This window comes from Vanrija pseudolonga, chromosome 1 (genome assembly GCF_020906515.1).
Source record: "Vanrija pseudolonga chromosome 1, complete sequence".
Lineage (NCBI taxonomy): Eukaryota > Fungi > Basidiomycota > Tremellomycetes > Trichosporonales > Trichosporonaceae > Vanrija > Vanrija pseudolonga.
The window spans coordinates 709,502-721,537 of record NC_085849.1 but is presented as its reverse complement, the minus strand read 5'-3'; the positions used below and the strand labels follow the sequence as shown (position 1 = coordinate 721,537).

Below are 12,036 nucleotides of genomic sequence, written 5' to 3'. Positions count from 1 at the left end.
CGAGACTCGCATGACGCCCCTTGCCAGACTTTTAGTTTATCTGCGTGACCCCCTGTTATTTGCCACGTGGCAAATGGTCTGTGGACCCCCGCGCTTCCCCGCCGTGCACGGGCCTCTCCCCCGCTCAACTAGCGTGTCGCATTTCCCTGAATATTGTGTCTGGACCCTGAGTGTTCCTGGCGCCAGATGACCGGAGACCGGTTTAAAAACCTAAGTAGGTTGGGTGCATGACGACGACGTCGACAACGGCGAGGACGGGTGGCCGATGCCATCATCATCAGCTGAGCATGCCTGTGCATTCGGCTCACGTTCACTTGTACATAGCCCCCCCCCCCTCCTGTCGTGCAGCGCTGCGAGAACTTGCCCTGCCAGGTCTGCTTGCCGTTGTGAGGGCACAACAAAAACCGACGCAGCCAGCAGCACCACGGTGACTGGAAACAATGCCGGGGAGACAAGATGGTTGCGGCCAAGAGACACACATGTTACTGCTGTTTAATGTAACACCTGCTGCGGTGCGGGATGGATCCATGCTACTTGTGCTACTGCGACACACACGAGTCTGCATGCGGGCATGATGCTCCTCTCGCTTGGCGCCCATCGTGCCCCCGCCGCTTTAAACTTGCGCGCAACATTAAGTGGGCTTGGACACACACCCCGCATCAGTGTCGGCTGGGGTAACAATGTCTTGGGCGATATGTCTCACACGCCTCATTGCAGTAATGTTGGGACCGTCCAACACACCGAATGTTCCTTTTCGGCTATATGACAATGTAGGGTCTGACACGAGTAGCGTCGATGCAACCGGGCACTTCAGCCAAGCGACAAGCTGCTGTCGCGGGGTAAGGTCGGTCGTCTGCCACACCTTGCTGCGTCTGCTGCTTGCTGCTGGCGCTGCCTGCTGCTGCTGCTGGCCTAGTCTGCCGCCAAACCCATCCCCGCACTAAATCGGCTCTGTCAAACGACACTAGTGACCATGGTTGGAATCGCCCCCCGTTACTCCGGTTTCTCTTCCTGGGCAGGCACCCTGTCGGCCTCTGCTCTCCTGCCTTTGCCCCTCATTCCACCGGCCGGCTGTCCAGTTCGGCCACTTGCACTTGCTTGTTTTGCATCTAACCATGTCCGGCCGGCAGCCTCGCAGCACCTCACCCCAGCTACGCAACTCGTTCTCCTCGGACAGTGGACACCTCGCGGTTGGCACAGGTCCCAAAGCGCTTGTCTATCCTCGAATGATCATGTCGCCTGTCCTGGTTGCCCTTACCCCGGACCGACCGATACCCTTGTGGTCACTGGTGCGCCGCCTTGCACGGCCACCTGCTTGCGCACTCACGCTCCTCACTCCCCTTGTGCGGTCGCCGGGCCTCAATGGCAGCTAGATGGCTATGGCTACTACATCTCGCCCCTGTTCAAGGTTTGGGAATGGGGCTGGAGACGAGAGAGTGTGCGTGCCCACAAAGGTGGCCGAACAGAGGAGGATCGACAACCAGACTAACGCCAGCAGACCAGAGACCCCCTTGTTCATATACTCACCTCCCCATCCCCTTCTTCACCCCAAGCGTATCGTATCTCACATTTGGCATAGCATTGGAGTCTCTGTGATCCCCCACCACTCGTTCGTTTCTTCCCCCATCTCGATACACAAAGACGACGACAGCGACAGCGTCAGCAACGATGGCTCGCCTCGCTGCGTTGTTTGCTGTCCTCGCCCTTGTGGCAGCACAAGGAGGGGCCATCCCAGTGGACAGCAATAGCGCCAGCCCGGCGGGCGGCCGATCCCTACCCCCAGACGACCAAGCCTTGTGGCAGATTGAGCAACAACAGCAGGCTCTGGTGTTCAACTCTTCGTCGACAAACCCGGCACCGGCCCCGGCTTCAGACGACTCTGCCACCTCCGACAACCCCTTAGATGACGACAATTCTTACCCCCGAGACCGCTACTACTATGCTCCAGAGGAGAAACGTCAATGGTGGAACAACAACAACCACCACGGATTCGCCGGATACCAAAACGGCCACGGTGGTAAGCCTGGACATCGCCACGACCACGGCCACGGCCACGGCTTCCAGAACAGTCATGGCAAGGGTGGTGGAGTTTACCGCCAGTCAGCGAACCCTACCACGACCCCGTCTCCCACCTCTGCAGCTCCCACCACCACGACTACCTCGGAACTGCCTGACTGCAGCGACGAGCCGACATCAGGTGGCCCCACTGGCGGTCCCACTGGTGCTCCCACGACTACTTCCGAGCTCCCAGACTGCAGCGACGAGCCAACAACAGGTGGCCCCACTGGCGCTCCTACGACGACCTCAGAGTTGCCAGACTGCAGTGATGAGCCAACAACCGGTGGCCCTACTGGCGTTCCTACGACAACCTCTGATTTGCCAGACTGCACCGACGAGCCCACAGTGAGCCCGACGGCTACCTCGGAATTGCCAGACTGCACGGATGAGCCAACGACTACTTCGTCCGACCTACCAGACTGCACCGACGAGCCCACGCCCACGGCGAGCTCCGAGTTGCCGGACTGCACCGACGACCCGACTCCCACCGCGTCAGAGTTGCCCGACTGCACCGACGAGCCGACGCCGACCGCCTCTGAGCTTCCCGACTGCACCGATGAGCCCACGCCGACTGGGTCCGAGCTGCCAGACTGCACGGATGAGCCTACGCCGACGACGAAGTCCGAGCTCCCAGACTGCACCGACGACCCTACGCCGACGCAGTCTGAGCTTCCAGACTGCTCTGACGAGCCGACGCCCACCGCATCGGAGCTGCCAGACTGTACCGATGACCCGACGCCGACGACGTCGCCCGAGCTGCCGGACTGCACGGATGACCCGACTCCCACCGCGTCAGAGTTGCCCGACTGCACCGACGAGCCCACGCCGACTGCCTCTGAGCTTCCCGACTGCACCGATGAGCCCACTCCCACCGCGTCAGAACTCCCCGATTGCACCGACGAGCCTACCCCCACCGCGTCAGAACTCCCCGATTGCACCGACGAGCCTACCCCCACCGCGTCAGAACTCCCCGATTGCACCGACGAGCCTACCCCCACCGCGTCTGAGCTTCCGGACTGCACCGACGAGCCGACTCCCACGTCAGAGCTCCCCGACTGCACCGACGAGCCCACGCCGACGCCGTCGCCAGCAGAGTGCACCGACGACCCGACCCCGACGACCCGTGCGCCCCCAGCGCACTCGTCCGACTGCGAGGCGCCGCCGGACGACTGCGACGATGACGAGGACGAGGACTGCGACGAAGAGCCCGACTGCGAGGAGGAGCCGCCCGAGTGCTCTGACGGGCCGACCCCCACCTCGGCGCCTCTGCCAGACTGCACCGACGAGCCGCCTCCTGAGTGCACCGATGAGCCGACGCCTACGACGTCGCTTCCGGACTGCACTGACGAGCCGACTCCCACGTCCGAGCTCCCCGAGTGCACCGATGAGCCGACCCCGACAACTTCGCTTCCGGACTGCACTGATGAGCCGACTCCCACCACGTCCGACCTGCCCGAGTGCACCGACGAGCCGCCTCCCGACTGCACCGACGAGCCCACGCCCACTGCCTCTGAGCTTCCCGACTGCACCGACGAGCCCACGCCAACTGCCTCTGAGCTTCCCGACTGCACAGACGAGCCCACGCCCACCGCGTCCGAGCTCCCCGATTGCACCGACGAGCCTACTCCCACCGCGTCTGAGCTTCCAGACTGCACTGACGAGCCGACGCCCACCGCGTCCGAGCTGCCAGACTGCACCGACGAGCCCACGCCGACGACCTCTCTTCCGGAGTGCACCGACGACCCCACTCCCACCACGACAGAGGAGCCCGACTGCTCGGATGAGCCCACGCCAACTGCGTCCGAGCTTCCGGACTGCACGGATGAGCCCACCCCCACGACCAGCTCGGAGCTGCCGGACTGCACCGACGACCCGACCCCCACCACGTCGTCTGAGCTCCCCGACTGCACTGATGAGCCCACCACGACATCTTCGGAGCTTCCCGACTGCACCGACGAGCCGACCCCCACGACGTCGTCCGAGCTTCCTGACTGCACTGACGAGCCTACGACTACTTCGTCCGATCTTCCAGACTGCACCGACGAGCCCACGCCCACGACGAGCTCCGAGTTGCCGGACTGCACCGACGAGCCGACGCCGACTACATCGTCTGAGCTTCCCGACTGCACTGACGAGCCCACGACTACTTCGTCCGACCTTCCTGATTGCACCGACGAGCCGACCCCCACGACGTCGTCTGAGCTTCCCGACTGCACGGATGAGCCCACCACCACCGCCGGCCCGAGCCCTACCACCACCTCTGATCTCCCGGACTGCACTGACGAGCCCATGACGACGACGTCTTCTGAGCTCCCAGATTGCTCCGACGAGCCTACGACCACGGCTGGGCCGACGCCGACCACTACGTCCGACTTGCCAGACTGCAGCGACGAGCCGACTACTACCTCGGCTCCTCCCACTACGACTACCTCGTCGGAGCTCCCTGACTGCAGCGACGAGCCGACCACAGCCGGTCCTACCACGACCTCGGCTCCTCCTACCTCGGCTCCTCCTACCACGACTACTTCCTCGGAGCTTCCCGACTGCAGCGATGAGCCGACTACCGCTGGTCCCACTACGACTGCTGGCCCCACTACCACCTCGGCGCCTCCCACTACGACTACCTCGTCGGAGCTCCCTGACTGCAGTGACGAGCCCACTACGACGCCGCCCGTTCCCTCGGCCCGTCGTCGTCACCTGCAGATGCCGCAGCACCCTCTTCTTCGCCGCCCACGACCGCAGACCCCCGAGGCCGTGAAGCCCCCGCCTACCGCCACGCCCGGACCCGAGAACGCCACCATCGCCGCCAACAACGTCACTGGCAGCGACCCGAACGGGACCTCCGCGCCGCCGGCCGGCTCGGACGAGTCGACTGCTCCTCTTCCCGGCAAGGCAAGCAACTCGACGGCGAACACGGCTGCGCGCATGATCCGTCGCCGCTTGAGGCCCCTCGCTCGACGATGGCTCTAGGGCTAGCAGCTCTCATACAGACTCGCGCTGCTCGCAGCAACCCCTCGCATCATACAGACTCGTTCCAAAACGCCAAATGTCCCATTCCCGGCGGGCAGGCCAGGCCACACGACTACAACAATGACCGCATTACCTCCCGCTACGGACACGGGGCTGAGCGTCCTTCTCACCCCAACCCTCCCAGAACTTTTACGGGTCCGGCTGGCTCTCTCAAGCCCAGCGCTCAGGTTGGCTGGAGGCTGTCCCCGCCCACTGGCCCGGCCACGCCTGCCGTCTTACTTTCTTTAACCCACCCAAAGGACTTTTGTACATGATGCACTTGTGGGTATGCACGCAGCCAGCGCGGCTCCAGTGTGTCGTGGACACATCCGTACAGAAATATCAACTATGCAATTAAATGAAGCAGCAGGGGCTCGGGAGTGGAACGAGGTGAGCGCGATTGACATCCCGAAGTCAAGCAGCGAGTTGGCATGTGTGGAACGGAGGGCGCACGTCGAAGCGTCGTGCCACACTCGCGCCCCCCGACACCTCCCCATACCCAGTCCACCATGACCAGCTGAGCACCACCAGCACACTTCACACACGTGCATGCACTTCTTCTTCTAGCATTACGTTCTACTTCGACCTCATAACCCAAGAGCGGCCTCTCGAAGAACCCCCTCACGCCGAGGTGGCGTATCCGTCCTGCGGCTTGGACGGGTCGACCTTGGCGGCCTGCGCGCCGCGCTCGATGGTGAGGCGCGCGACCTCGCGGGTGAGCACGCGCTGCTGCGCCTCGGCGCGCAGCGAGATCTCCTCCACCATCGTCTGGTACTGCGGCGGGAGGGCCTCACGGTCGATGCCGGCCTCGGTGACCAGCATCTGCTGGAGCACGGCGTCGAGCTGGTTCGGGAGCCACGTCACGATCGGCGAGCCGCCCGTCGCGACGGGGTGCTTGGTGCGCTTGAGGATGTAGTGCTTGGTGAAGTTCCACTGGTGGGGGCGTCAGCGGCGGCACACAGCAGACAGGCAGCTCGGCTCTGAAGCCTCGCACGGCTCGCAACTCACGTGGCGGTGGCGGAAGGCGCGGATCTGGTCCAGGTTGGCGAGGTACAGCGCGGCGCTGGTCGAGTCGCCCATGGCAAACTCGCGGATGCCGACGGCCGACGCGCGCTGCTGCACGTACGTGAGGAACTGCTGGTGGTTGCGCGGGCGGTAGGTCCTAAAGTCGCGGAGCACCTCGGTGAGGGGGTTGACGGGCATGTTGCCCGTCAGCTCGAGGAGGTTGTCGCCGAGGGGCACCATCGAGTCGTTGGCGCCCGACTCGCCACGCATCTGGAACGGCTCGTCCGACACGCCCTCGTAGATGACGCCGTTGGGGAACATTGGCTGTGCGCGGGTACCCATGATGAAGGTGCGGTCTGGAAGAGTCAGCGCGTGGTCGGCGTCGGCGATCTCCGATGCAACTCACACGACAGGTAGGCCTCTGGCGCGCTGCGGCCCCACATGGTCTCCATGACGTTGTTGACGACCTGGTACGTCTCGCGCATCTTGTCCATGGCGGCGTTGAAGGCCGGGCGGTTGCCCTGGGCGGCGGCGTCGAGCGCAGCGAGGGACGCGTCGACGAGCCCGCCAGAGTTGCGCACCATGGCGACGTGGACGAGGATAAAGCCGTGCTCGGCCTCGTGGCGCGAGAAGGAGCGGATCAGCTCGAGGTTGTCATAGTCGAGCGGCTTGGACGGGTCGACACGCTTGTAGTTGTACAGCGCGTACGAGAGCGCATACTCCATGAAGGGGCGCTGGCCAATCTTCTTGGCGACCTCGGTGAGTGGCACCGCAATGTTGCGGGGGAGCGTCTGCCGTCCGAGGCCGTAGCCGCCCGTGTTGCGGTAGTTGATGTCGCATGGCTCGAGGAGGTATCCGCTCGCGACGAACGTGAGGTCGCGATAGAGGGCTGGGAGAGTGTTAGTTGTTGTTGATTACGCGTAACGGTGGCGCGCGCAGGGGGCACGGGTAAAGTGGCGGCAGTGGTGGTGACGGCGGTGGCGATCTCCGACCGGACCGGATCTGCAGCGTAGACACGATCACAAGACGACGCCACTCACCAGAGAGGAGCTGCGGGTCCGACACCTTTGAGATGTCGTACTCTGGGAGGTCTTTCTCGACGGCGTCGCCGAACGCGCCAGTGGCCAGGAGGCCGGCCGAGCCATCAGCCATCTTGAGGGGCATGCGGTCAAGGAGGTCCTCCATGGCCTCGTACTCCTGGGGCAGGACAGCGAGCGGGTCCTGGCGGGGCAGGAAGCCGTTCTCGCTCCCGACGTGGAACTGGTCGTGCGGGAACGGGTTGGCCCACTGGCTCGACGCGCCGACCATCTTGTCGGTCGGGGTGGCGAGGCCACGCGAGCCCGTGGTGGAGATGGCGCGGAGGTGGTGGCGCGGCGTGTGCCGCGAGGCGGCGCGCGCAAGCCGGGCAACAGGGGAGCGGAGCATGCTACAGTGCTATTGATACGGGGTGGTAGTAGTAGTAGAGGGGTGGTCAAGGGGGTTCAGTAGAGTGGTGCGAGCGCGTCTGGTGAGAAAGGATAGCAGAGTGAGGTGGGAATGGCGCTGGCTCGCACACCTCTTATACCGTGGAGCGAGGGGGGGAGAACCCCCCTCCCCACCTATTCTTTGGGGAATACCGGTCTCACTGGATCCACTTGGCCTGCGCGCTTCGCACGGCGGGCCCGCCCGTGTCCTGGGCGTCGACAACGGCCCATTGGTCATGGGCAAGGTGGCCAACGCAGGCGACGAGGACAAGAATGACAACTAGCCTAACGACAAAATAACCCCGGCCGCGTCTCATGCCTTGACGTTTGAAGTCGTCCACATTTGAGCCCGGCCGCATCTCACGCCTGTAGATATCGGCGACCTGACGAGCTTCAGGGTCGCTTGAGCAAGGACCGCCATTTATTCGAGCCCATGCTAACTGATAGGCATCAGATGCGGCCGGGGTCAAATTCGAGCGTTTGCCAGGTTCAGGGGTAGTGCTGCACAAAGGTCGGTTACGGAGGCCGGAAAGACAAGGCGGGTTGCAACTGAACAGCCACTGTTGGCACCTTGGCAACTTGGATTGCCACTTTCTGGGCGCTGTGTGGTGGGGCGCTGCGGTGGGGCGCGTGGGAGGGATCCGCACTGCTCAGTGTGTGTTTGTTCACCGTTTTCAGACGAGGGCGCAACACACTCTTCGTCAAAGGAGGAGCAAACAGGTTTGGGCCAAATGTGTGGAGAACAGTGAGTGGAGGTGGGGCCCGGGCGGCAGCGGCACGCAACGAGCGTCACCTTCGCACAACTTGTCCGCGTCGTCGGACTTGCTCCATTTGTCAACAACGGGCTTTGTTGACAGGCACCCTTGGCGGTGGGGCGACCCACTCGCGGGAAAACTGGCCGGCCAGCGGGTGAATCATCTTCGTCTGCATTGGTGCAGCCGGGCCGAGGAGGTCCAAAGGCACACGTCGCAAATCGTCGGCTCGAGGTTGGCTAGTTCTGTTGCGTCGTGTGGCACCGCACGTCATACTAGGCCAGATAAGAAGCTCCGGCACGATGGTCCGCACTGGGCAATCTGCCGCCGCTGACGGTCGTCGACTGTCGTGGCGAAGAAGCAAGCAAAAGCAGGGCGAGCGGACGAGATGGAGTGTGGCCCCGCACCGCGCGACACACAGCCGCCCACACACACCCACACACACCACAAAAGAGACTCTACCCCCGCTCCCGAACCCCGGCCGCCAGTCCCCTTCCTCCTGAGACCGGTTCGGATTCAGCGAGCGGACTCGAACTCCCGCCGTGCTGACCAGAGGGAGTAGCAGTACTACTGCTGTTCCATGATCGCCATGACTGCGCGCTTGAGTGCGTTGCTGGTGAGGAGCGCGCTCGACCAAGAGGCACGCTCCCGGCAGGGCTCCAAGGCGATGCCGTGGCATGACGCCCTCGCCCACCCGCCACCTCTGGGCACGATACACTTGTATACATACACGTATACTCATACAAGGAGCACGCCGGCTCGTTCGTCTAAGACCCATCTAGTCGACGAACACCAACCCGCCAAATGGCTTGGCGTTCAAAATGGCCATCATGTGCTCAAGCGGCGTCTTCTGCTTCTCCTTGTCCTTCTTGTCTCCCTTGGCTGGGGTCGCCTCGGTCTTGACCCCAATCTCGTCCAGCTCGTCCTTCAGGTCGTCCCAGTCGTCAAAGTCGTCACCGCCCGCGGCCGCCGCAGCCGCCTTGCGCTCTTCTGGCGGCTCGCCGAGCGCCTTGATGAAGTACTTCATGAGCGCTCCAGAGAAGCCGCTCACCAGGGCCACACCAGGCGTGTCGGCGCGCACAGGCTTGGCAGCGCCGGCCTGCAAGTTCCAGTACACCATCTCGGGCATCGTGTACCCCGCCTCGGCGAACATGCGCTCCACGCCCTCGTGCTCGGTGCGGCCGAAGGCCGTGTTGGAGCTCGAGTTGAACTGCATGTCGGAGAAGACGAAGACCTTCTTGACCATCTCCTCGGGGGCAAGCTTGGCGCGCTGCGCAGCCTGGAGGATGCGCTTGAACACGCCGTTGTAGTCGGTGCTGTAGCCCCAGCCTGCGCGACCGAGGCGGGACGCACGCTCGCGGAGGGTGAGGGTCGAGTCGACATGCTCGAGCCGGGGAAACTCGCTGAAGGTAAGGAAGGATCCGTTCCAGGGAGCGCGCGCAAGCTCGCTCATAAGCAGGGTGAGAGCTACGCATGGCCAGATAGGTGATGGGGTGCGGCCACGGGCGAGCTTCTGGTCCATAGTTCCCATCGAGCCCGAGACGTCGGCAACGGCAATGCAGTTCGCCAGCTCGTTCTTGGACGTAGAGCGGATCGAGTCGATAAGCGTCGCCCACTGCAAGTCGGCGATACGACCGCCGAGCTCACTACCGTACAGGGCCTCGCTGAGCAGGTCATGAGGCGCCATGGACGCGCCAGCCATCGTGCTCTTGCCAGAAGCCACCTTGATAAGGCACTCCTCCAAGCCCTCGGGGTCGTGCGCGTAGAACGAGTCCTTGTACGCTGCCATGGCGCGTGATGGCACCTTGGCATACTCGATCGTCCAGGGGCCGCGCACCATCTTGATCTCCGGGATGTCAAGCACGCGGCGGAGAGGCGCGAGCACCTCGCCCTGCAGCTTGCGACGAGCAGTCTTGGTGTCGGACCCGGGGAAGAGGCGGAGTGCCAGCGCTGTCGCGACATGCAGCTGCTTGTCGGCCGACTTGCCGGGCGATGGCGCCCACTTGGCCGCGTACGACATGCCAAAGAGGTGGGGTGATGTGCCCGCCTTGCCGTAGCCCTCCTTCTTGCGCTGGTCGGCGGGACGCAACAGGTACTCGTTGTGAGCCTTGAGTCGGGCAATGTCCTGCGCCAGGTTGGCTGCGTAGAGGTCGATCACTGCGAGGTACAGAGCCTGCAGCTTCTTGTCGGCGAGCGCGGTCACCACCCGCCCCTTGATGAGCGCGATGCGTGCCTCCTTGGTCCCTGCGCGCGCCAGCTTGGTGAGAAAAGGCTCCGTAGTGTCCTTGGGCGGGGCCTGCGAAGCGGCAAGAGCCTTGGCCTTGACAGTCTTGGTCGACCTGAGGTGGGCCACAACAGGGGTTGCGACTGGGCGCGAAGCCCTGGCCTTGGAGGCAGCAGTCAAGGCCAAACCTCCCGCCTCGTTGAATGCCTCCTTGCGAAGCGACTTGGCGTAGTCGTCGGCCATGGTCTCGTCCTGTGCAGTGGTACGCGCGCGCTTGAACGCCGCGCCAGCCGCTGAAGACATGAGCGCGCCGTCCATTGCGGTCAATGGAGCCTTGTGAGCAGTTGAGAGCTGGCCGTTGACCGCCACCATGAGGATGTCGTTGAGGCTGGGGCGTTAGCACGATCGACACGAAGGACTCACTCGTCAAAGCTGCCGTGGGGGCGGGGAGGGTACTCGGGCTCCTCGTCCTTCTCAACATGGCCCTCGTCGTCGAGGACCTCGACGCCGTTGTTGGCAGCACGCTTGCGCTCGGCCTTGGCGGCATCGCGCTTCACGCTACGCTCGCGCTCGCAGGTGGGGTCGACGATGAGGTGGAGGCTGGGGCGTGAGCTGATGAGCTTGAGGAGGCCAACTCACTTGGCGAACAGTGTACGGGGGTGCTTCTCGTACAGCCACGCGATGGAGCGGAAGAAGCCGTTCTTGAAGCCCTTGCCCTCGTGGATAGAACGCGCGTGGAGGATGATACGCAATGTGCTGCGGGGTGAGCACGGACAAGCAACACGACTCACGTCTCGGGGTGCGCGTCCCAGGCCTTGTCAAGGAGGTCGAACAGCTTGTCGGCGGTAATGCCAGGCGACAGGTCGTTGAAGAGGTCGAGCAATGTTTCGCCAGTGGAGGAGAATGCCTTGGCGCCGTTCCACGTCTTGGTGTCTGGCGCCGAAGCGAGTGCAGTAAGGAAGGCCGATGTCTTCTGCATCTCCTTGGCGGCCTTGGCTGCCGCCTCGCGCTTCTTCTTGGGGAGTGGCGGGGGAGGGGGGACGAGGATGTCGACTGCCTCGGCGATGGGCTTGCCGAGGAGGTCAGTGAACGCCGTGGGGAGAGTCCAGTTCTCGGGCGCGGAGGCGCCAGTGTCCGACAATGTAGTCATGCCGCCGGTGTGTATTCTGTCAGGTAAGTGGGAAAAGTGCTTGGCAGGCCGGTCGGGACACCTGATAAAGGATGCTGAGGGCAGCTGCACACCCTATTTGCAGATTGTTGACGGTTGACTCGATTGCATTGCAGCCCGACGGTGTGATGCGATGCCCGCCAGGGGTATCCGATGCCGCGGCACGGTGAGGCTGTGACGCAGGGTGCGCGATCGTGGCGTCCGAGGCAGTGTTCGAGAGGCGTGTCTCTCGCTCCGGATCCTGCCATTTCACTGATCATCAAGACTTCGAGTCGCGTTAATGATCGACTCGATGCGTGCAAATGGGACATTGTCAGACGAAGGACGCGCCGTTGGGTGGCAAACACGGACATTGTG

At 63.5% G+C, this 12,036-nt stretch overlaps 3 protein-coding genes across 3 annotated transcripts; 1 reads left to right on the top strand and 2 right to left on the bottom strand.

Moving 5' to 3' along the window:
* Nucleotides 1-2,071: 2,071 nt before the first annotated feature.
* olpB_1 (Cell surface glycoprotein 1) lies at nt 2,072-5,028 on the top strand (the record flags this gene model as incomplete). Its single annotated transcript, XM_062766727.1, has 2 exons — nt 2,072-2,099; nt 2,384-5,028. The coding sequence occupies 2 exons, from the start codon at nt 2,072-2,074 to the stop codon at nt 5,026-5,028; spliced, it is 2,673 nt and encodes an 890-aa protein (XP_062622711.1).
* Nucleotides 5,029-5,598: 570 nt separating this feature from the next.
* Ido1 (Indoleamine 2,3-dioxygenase 1) lies at nt 5,599-7,588 on the bottom strand. Its single transcript, XM_062766726.1, has 4 exons — nt 7,113-7,588; nt 6,479-6,961; nt 6,076-6,428; nt 5,599-6,000 (listed from the first exon to the last, which is right to left on the bottom strand). The coding sequence occupies exons 1-4, from the start codon at nt 7,495-7,497 to the stop codon at nt 5,689-5,691; spliced, it is 1,533 nt and encodes a 510-aa protein (XP_062622710.1). The 5' UTR covers nt 7,498-7,588; the 3' UTR covers nt 5,599-5,688.
* Nucleotides 7,589-8,995: 1,407 nt separating this feature from the next.
* On the bottom strand, nt 8,996-11,969 carry MIMI_L728_1 (putative protein). The gene is made up of 4 exons (XM_062766725.1): nt 11,303-11,969; nt 11,151-11,267; nt 10,935-11,111; nt 8,996-10,899 (listed from the first exon to the last, which is right to left on the bottom strand). The coding sequence occupies exons 1-4, from the start codon at nt 11,659-11,661 to the stop codon at nt 9,066-9,068; spliced, it is 2,487 nt and encodes an 828-aa protein (XP_062622709.1). The 5' UTR covers nt 11,662-11,969; the 3' UTR covers nt 8,996-9,065.
* Nucleotides 11,970-12,036: the final 67 nt, after the last annotated feature.